The following is an 8,557-nucleotide window of genomic DNA, read 5'->3' on the forward strand; positions in this document are numbered from 1 at the left end:
GGGATGTCACACGAACTGACCTTGGCTCCAACTTTCCCACATTTTGGTGAACATATGTGGTACAACCAAATATGCGGGGTTCAAGACCATCAGTTATTTGTATTCCTGTAAGGTCACGAAGCTTTTGTAATGGAGTTTTAAAATCTAGTACCTTTGATGGTGTTTGGTTTAAGAGATACGCAGCTGATCGTAATTCTTCACCCCAAAATTTTCGAGGTACTTCCATATCAAAGAGAGAGGCTCGAACTATTTCAAGGAGTTGTCTATTTCTCCTCTCAGCTAGTCCGTTTTGTTGGGGGTGACCGAGCACATGAAGTTTGATGGTGAATCAAGTTTTCCTTACAAAATTTCTTCATTTGATTGTTTATATACTCCCCCCCCCCCCCCATTATCGGATTGGGGTATTTGGACTTCCCTCCTGTACACAGTTTTTATAGTATTGTATAGTTCTTCGAAAGCATTGAATACATCCCCTTTGTTTTTAAGGAGTGATACCCATACCATACGAGTACTTTCATCAATAAAGGGTTACAAAGTACTTTGCACCACCAGGAGTTCGTATAGGAGAAGGACCCCATACATCCGAGTGAATTTTCATAAATAGAATGGAAGTTTTATTATCACTAGAACCATATGAAATTTTCGTGTTTTTTTCTAACTCACAAATACCATACTTGAAATCACAATCCGTTACATTTGAAAATAAATTAGGTTAAAGCTTCCTAAGATAACCAAAAGATAAATGTCCTAGCCTACGATGCCATAACATTGCCACAGACTTATTTATTTCCACTACTCCTGCATGATATGCTTGACTTTGATGTTTTTCTTCAAGATAATACAACCTGCCACACCTAGTACCATAGCCAAGAGTCTGATGAGTTTCCATATCCTAAAAGACACAATCATTTTTCCAAAAAATTACATAACAGTTTAGTGCTTCTATAATTTGGTTGACGGATAGTAAATTTGAAGATAGTGAGGGAACTTCAAGAACACAATCAAGATCCATAGAGTTTGTTACTTTTACAGTTCCTTCACCAACTACAAGTGTCATTTCCCCATTTGCGGTTTTAACATTTTCTTGTTTTGGAGTATGATACTTAATTAATTTTGCTGGATCATTCGTCATATGATATGTTGCACCTGTATCAATTATTCAGTTGTTATTTTAATTGTTTTGGTTACTAATGGACATACTTGTGTTTGTAGAAGTGTGAGTTGCTATAGGAGTAGTCGTTTCCCCAGTTTGTGAAGACTTGACAGTAGCAGCTTGGCCAATCTTTTTTCAAGGTTTCTTTGTGAAATCCCACCACTCCGGGTAGCCAATAAGTTCATAGCATTTGGCTTTTGAGTGTCCATCTTCACCACAATGAGTATACATATGCATGTTTCCCTTGTTATTTCTTCCTTTGGTGTTCTGAGTTCGATTTCGTGAGGCCAAATGCACCATGCTGTCAGGTTCTGGCTTGGGTTCCTCCATGGATTGTCTTTAACTATGGTCTTTGCGGATGTAGGCATACGATGATTCAAGATCGAGGGGTGGATCCTTCCTTAGGATTTCGCTCCTAGCCTAGTTAAACTCCTGATTCAGACCTGCTAGGAAAATGTGGACTCGAAATCTTGATAGAGTTTTGCTTGAGGCTACTGTAGATTCCATAGTGTCCTCTTTAGGGGTTAATCGAGCATCAATCTTTTGGAAGATACTTACCAGCTGGTTGTAGTAAGTTGGTAAGGATCGCCCACTCTGACGCGTATTGAAGGACCTTCTATTCAGTTCAAACAACCGGGTTTTATCGGACCCATCATAGAAGGTTTTTTTCACTGCTTTCCAGATTTCAGCCGCTGTTTGGAGACGAATAAATCGGCGCATTAGGGTTGGATTCATTGAGTCAACGAGCCAACTCTTGACCCTATTGTTATCAGTGATGAAGGTTTCGATCGCCTTTTCATTCGTTGTGGGTTTCGCTGATATATCGGTAAGAAACCCCAATTTGCTACGAGCTCCGATACGCATCTCCATCAATTGAGACCACGAGGGGTAGTTTGTGTCATTTAGGATGACTCCAATAGGGAATGGGGCGTCCTGAATGTTCTGTAGAATCACAGATGAGTTGGACGGTCTTGAAGAGTCGCCTTCGTTTCCCATGGTCCTTTAGTAATCCAATGATTCGATGATTTAGGATCTATTCTGCTCTGATACTATGTAAAATTATGAGATCAGGAACAGATGTGGAGTAATTTTCAGTATGTTTTTATTAATCGGATGGTACATGTATATATACAATATAGAAGTTAACAAATTACCTACAATACATGATACAACCATTAATCTAGGACTAGATAGAATTTACACCACAAATATGATCTACTAAGCTCTCGCCAACACATTATCCATAGAAAATATTTTCAAATTCATCATTAACTAAATGAATATTTTAAATTACACATACGAACAGTGTTTCATATATCTAAACCTTTAATAATTACTCTATTAAAGTAAAACTTGATAATTAGATACAATCCACACTTAAATAGGCTCAACATTTGATTAGAGATAGTTTTGAAATAAGCCAAAATGACAAAATAATAATGTAATTCAAATTTCTCTATACCATTTTTTTTTAAAACAACAAATATAATATAAGCTACTTCTAAATCATCCTACATATGTTTACACGAAACTTGAACCCTCAACCTCAAAGAGGGAAGACAACACCATATATTATCAGGTTAGAAACTTTTTGGTAAATTTCTCTATACTTAACTCTTATTTTTAAAAAGATTTCATCTTAGTTAGAAGTTTATCATCAATATTTTAATTATTCAAACCTAGTTACATGATTTAAAGGTTGAAAATAGGTTCCTTTGATTTTATCTCCATACTAAAAAGGATCAAAAGATTTAACCCCAAATCACGAGTGTTATAATCACCCCCTCTCAACATGATTATGTCCCAAAAATCACGAAACCAATAAATACTTGATACCAAAACATAATGTTATTAACGAAGAAAATACATAAACTTCATATGATTTTACTCACATATGTTGTTCGATACACAATGATCTTACACACATTATATCTCTAGTGAAAGGTTAACATGTGATGTACAACCCCACGTTAATTTTAAATACGATGTGATATTACCCAAAATGTATATAAAATAGTGGAATTCATGATATAGATTCAAAATGCCTAAATCCTCACAAATGTTTCACGTTTTCCATATTTAGTGGTTTGCTGAAATATATTTAAAGGTTAGCACGAAAGAAACAATTAAAATAAGATCTTGGAGTCTTGTATCAAAATAAATCATTAACAAGTGTCTAAGACTTAAATAATGAGTAAGTCATACAAGGATTGGAAAGACTCGAGCTTTATGAGGCATTCGATAATGTCTTGATATATTCAAATATTTCTTGTGACACATGGAAAACTTTAGTGACATAAAAATGTTTTGCAACATTCCAAAATGTCTTTTGACAGTCATTAACTTCTCTTAAAATTAAAATTGTCTCCTAACATACAAAAATACCCCGTGCATCAAAAAATGTTTGGTGGCATTCCAAAACATCTTGTGACATTCAAAAAATGTCCCATGACATTGAAAATGTCTTGTGACATTCCAAAATACATTCTCTAGCTGAGATTTGGCAAAACCAAAGTGTATGAAAAGTGCATTGAAATATTTTGTACTCACAATGATCCAAAATACATAACACCTTTTACCTACAAGTGGTTGATCAACCCTTAAAGAACTTTAAAAAAATGGTTAACATTATTTTAGGAAAACACCTTTTATGATTGTATTAAGTTTGCAACAAATCCAATTTATTACATAGAAAGACAAAGAACTCTTATTTTTTGAATTTACAATGTAACGACACAAATTTTCTTCCATTAGCGAGACTAGCATTCTTTTACATATCTTTTGTTTAAGTTGAAGTTTTTCTTGAACCTATTAATGGGTCTAACGAGTATTTTGCAATACTTTGAGAATCTAAAGTGAAAGTAATGTGAGATTTAAGAGATTCTAAACCTAAGTGAAGGATTTCTTACTCTAATTGCAATGTCAATGACTAGAAAGTAAGTGTTATGAGTGAAGTTTCCTTTTCTAAGAGTTAAGTGTGATCTAAGTGAGGTTGTGAAGCATTTTTGGAAGGATTTGGTCTTGAAGACTTGTTCCTCCTCTCACCGTCTTGTCTCCTATGTCTAGTTCTCAAGTTTTAGCAAAGAAAAGAAAAAGAAGGGGAGAGAAAATAAGATAAAGGGGAAAATTTGTATTTTGTGTTTTTGAATTGGAGAAAAGTCAAAGGAAAATTAAACATTTTTTCATGTCTCTCTAAATCCTTCCAAATTGAAAGGAAAGTTAGGAGGGAAATTTTTCCTTCCATTTCCTTTTATTTCTTTCCACTTCCATTCTTTAATGAAATCAAGTAACACCAATTTTGTTTACTGTCTGCTCACTTTCATCTAGTTCTCTTTTTTCCCTCGTTAAATTGAACTCGAGAACATGGTGCTAGTGTCATCTAAAGTTCCAGGAGGTAATTGATTCATTTATCTGTTTTGTTTCAATAAGAACATGTAGATTGGGATTTTATGCACAAACATGATGTTTTTAGTGAAATTGTGTTCAATTCTTGTGCATGACGAATCTATATATCTTGGCATTGTTCCATGTGATTGAAAACACTCTAAAGTGGATTTAGTTGAGGTATGAAATGATTATATTTTGAAAATTCGTTCCTTGAACCGTTACAATTTTGCAGCGTATCGGTCTCGATTATGTGACATTTCGATGAGTAGAGTTGGGAATGAATATATACATCATACTCATAAATACAGTGCATAAACCCTAAGTAAGTGATGTAAGTTGGTCTGAGTCTTATCCCATATCGATCTGACGTGACTCGTCTCTCCTATGGACACGATTTGTAAACACCTCTATTTATATTTTATTCTTCATTTAGTGCTTGTCTCTTATCAGGCCATCACGCAATTGTTTAGGGTGTTTAGTAGTTGTGTTTGGGACTTGGTTGTCCACTTAGCACTCATTTACTGGGACTTGAGATGAATTGATAATTTTACTAAATCTAATATGTAGTCCAAAACTACATCTCATGATTAGCTTGTTGATGCAAATTAGGGTATTGTTTCTTATGATTATGCTTGTGAATAGATGTGTAATATCTCAATGTTTCTTTTTTTGTTCGGTTTTATACGATACTTCCACAAACATAACAAGTCAACAACACTCTGATACTATATTTTAAAATCTTTTTCCTCATAATCTTTTTCATACGTCATAATAATTAACGTTTCATTTCCATAGAAGCAAATTCTGGCATCACGACTCCACCATTTTGCCTCTCCATATTTCCATACCATCCTGAATATATTGCAAAACGAATAAGAATTGGAATTATTTTCTTTTATGTAAATGTAAAGTTTTACTTGTTAATTTGAGATTTAAGAAAACTAATTACCAAGAGACATGTCAAATCCACGATATTTTAGCTCACGATACTCTTGACACATTGCACATGGCTCACAACAAAAATGGACAAGACAATCATTGCATGGCTCCTCAGGTAACAAGTATTGTTGTCGCATTTTAGACAGATACATACAAGAATATATCCATTGACATCCCGTGAGTACAAGAAGTATTGTGTAAAGAGTTCCGTGTACAACACATGCTGTTGTTACAAATAAAGAGAACAGACAATAGTCGTCAAATTATTGAATAGGATGGGAAAAAAACCATACACGATGAGGAACCCAAAACCCACACAGTTTGACGGGGGGGTTGAGAATCCTTAAAATAAAAAGCAGAAATCGGGATACCCTTGATCCCTGATCTTGGATCCGGCCTCAGTAAAAATAATACAAAACATATAGTTATAGTGAATTTTACATACCTAAAAGTTGATCCAAATATCCTATTCCTTAGTAATTATTTGGTTAAATTGTACATGTCATTTGTTTATCTAATTTAATATTGTATATAATTTCTTTTTTTCATTGGTTTATCTATTTTACCTCAAATACCGGTGTGAAATTTTATTTGATGTTTATTCTTGATTACATTTTATGTTTAATGTTATAAGTTCGATTCCTAGTATTTGTCCATATTTGTGCTCTCAAGAAAAGAGTATCAAATACTAATCTAGATAAGTCATATGTTTATGTTGGGCATATACAATAAAAGATTCCTAGTATTTGACCAAATTTGTGCTCTCAAGAAAAGAATATCAAATACTAATCTCACATCAGTCATATGTTTATGTTTGGCATATACAATAAAAGCATCACTCTATGTGTGTTACAACATGTTATTCAATATTTTGTTTATGCTATAATAGTCATATCATATATCTATTATAGCTAAAGTTGCTTGATTTTCCATGTATTTAAATTTGGATGTAGAAAAGTTGTTTATAGTTTTTATGTAATCTATCTACGATTTTTTTATTTTTTTTTATTTTTTAAACTCATATTGGTAAAATTAAATTTTAGATTTTTTAATTTACATAAAAGTTTTCATATTATAATAGAAATAGAAATTCCTTAATTACCGTTGGGACCAGAGGCCCCTTTGGGGGTGAGGTGAATATATGGATGAGAATAAGCATAGAAATTTGAGTATGGCAGTAGAGTCCCTAATCTTGTTTCCATCTCTATTCAAGAATTATTTCAATTCTTGATCAATTTAAGTAAAATATTAATAATGGTTGTCTTTTCAATAACATATACTATAACTTTTCGTAGACAAGTAGCATTATATTTTTTGTAAAAATATCGATATCTACTACAACCAGCAATTAATAACAACGATTTTGAACATATTTTAGAAATGTGAATGAAAAATAAAACATTGTAATTAACGTAATTAGTCTAACATTTCATTTTTATAACAGATCTCCGGTTCTTGTTGATAGTTAGACGTGCAATATGGTATTATTTTCTAGAAACAAAAGCCTCGTTGTGATATTTTGAAGAGTTGATCACTTTAAAATCTTATATTCATACACGAGCATACATATATAGACACTTACAGGTACTTCCCTTGTCTGTTATCTCAGCAATTTGTCCCAAAGGAATACAAGGGCACCAACATGTAATGCAACCTGTAGTTTTCAGAAAGAGTACAACACGTTAGTAAAGTTAACGTGTTTAAGGGGTTTGTTTTTACTTACACAAAGTATTTAGCTGATAGCTATAACCTATAAGCTACAAGCTTACAATTTGAGACATCTGAGTCGCATTCAAAAAGACCTGTAGACCATTGGCTGGCAGAGACTATGGGTGGAGTTGGAATACCGGTGGTGGAATATTGTGCCGGAGGTGATGTGGCCGGTGAGTGGCCATGTGATGGTGGTTGGATTTCATCCGAAGAAGACATGATCGAAGATAGATTAGGTGGCTCTGCTTGGATTGATGCTGACCAAGGATTAAAGATTATTAATATTCAAAGGAACCAAGTTGGTGGTGGGTGTTCATGGAGTCAAGATAAAGTAATCGTCATGTATTGAATAGGAAAACACTAATTATTGTAATTTTTTTCCTAAAAATGAGATACGTTAGATTGTGTATATAGTTTATTTCGTAATTTATTGATAGCATTTATTTTTATTTTTTTTAATTGTTTAGCTAGTTTATAAACTATGAGAATCATAGTTATAAAATTAATTAAATTTTCATAGTAAAATTTTATAATTATTAATCAATTATTTTAAAAAAATAAGTTTAAAAAAAATATTAATTAAAAGATATACCAAAATTTTAAAAAGTTAATAATAATAACTTTAAATTTAACGTATAATTACAAAAAATAAATGTTTCTGTAAGAAATTTAAAATCTATTATTTAAAATCTTAAAGTGATTGCGATTTACCTAATAATATATATCGCTGATACGTGACATAATATTAATATAATATAAAGATTTCAATTTAAGATATGTATATCATTTTTAAGGTTTAAACAATGCTAAGTGGACATACAATCGAATCTATAATGTTTGGATGCTATGTATTTATATATCTCTTATAAAAATATACATCAAATAAATATGGTTCAAAATAAATAACTATTTTTTACCATATTAATTTGTTTTTCACAAAACCAAACTTTAAATCAGCTGTTCGAGGATTGGTGGATCTGGACTCAAAATGGATCACAACGGTTCTAATAAGAATCATTTTTGTTAACGATTAGGTTTCAAAATTTTGAACTAAATTTTACTAAACATTTGGAAGAGACCCAACAACAAGATTCATTTGGATTTATAAAGAATATCTATTGGGTTTATATCTATCATGAAACGATGTGAGATGAATTAGTTTTAAGTCAATGGTATATGCTTGGTATTATTTTTCCATGAAACATAATCTTTCATTAATCAGAAATATATACCTGATTATAGTTTGAATGAAAAAATAAAACTTATATTTATACAGGTTTTTAAATTATATATATATATATATATATATATATATATATATATATATATATATATATATATATATATATATATATATATATATGGTTT

The 8,557-nt window shown here is 31.8% G+C and overlaps 2 protein-coding genes across 2 annotated transcripts; both read right to left on the reverse strand.

Moving 5' to 3' along the window:
• Positions 1-1,573: 1,573 nt before the first annotated feature.
• LOC145039303 (uncharacterized) lies at positions 1,574-2,149 on the reverse strand. Its single transcript, XM_078987370.1, has one exon. The coding sequence runs from the start codon at positions 2,147-2,149 to the stop codon at positions 1,574-1,576; it is 576 nt and encodes a 191-aa protein (XP_078843496.1).
• A 3,038-nt stretch (positions 2,150-5,187) lies between these two features.
• On the reverse strand, positions 5,188-7,535 carry LOC145041274 (cell number regulator 10-like). Its single transcript, XM_078989286.1, has 4 exons — positions 7,249-7,535; positions 7,062-7,133; positions 5,490-5,702; positions 5,188-5,392 (listed from the first exon to the last, which is right to left on the reverse strand). The coding sequence occupies exons 1-4, from the start codon at positions 7,406-7,408 to the stop codon at positions 5,316-5,318; spliced, it is 522 nt and encodes a 173-aa protein (XP_078845412.1). The 5' UTR covers positions 7,409-7,535; the 3' UTR covers positions 5,188-5,315.
• Positions 7,536-8,557: the final 1,022 nt, after the last annotated feature.

The sequence above is a fragment of the Lactuca saligna genome, chromosome 4 (assembly GCF_052625555.1).
Source record: "Lactuca saligna cultivar CGN05327 chromosome 4, ASM5262555v1, whole genome shotgun sequence".
Lineage (NCBI taxonomy): Eukaryota > Viridiplantae > Streptophyta > Magnoliopsida > Asterales > Asteraceae > Lactuca > Lactuca saligna.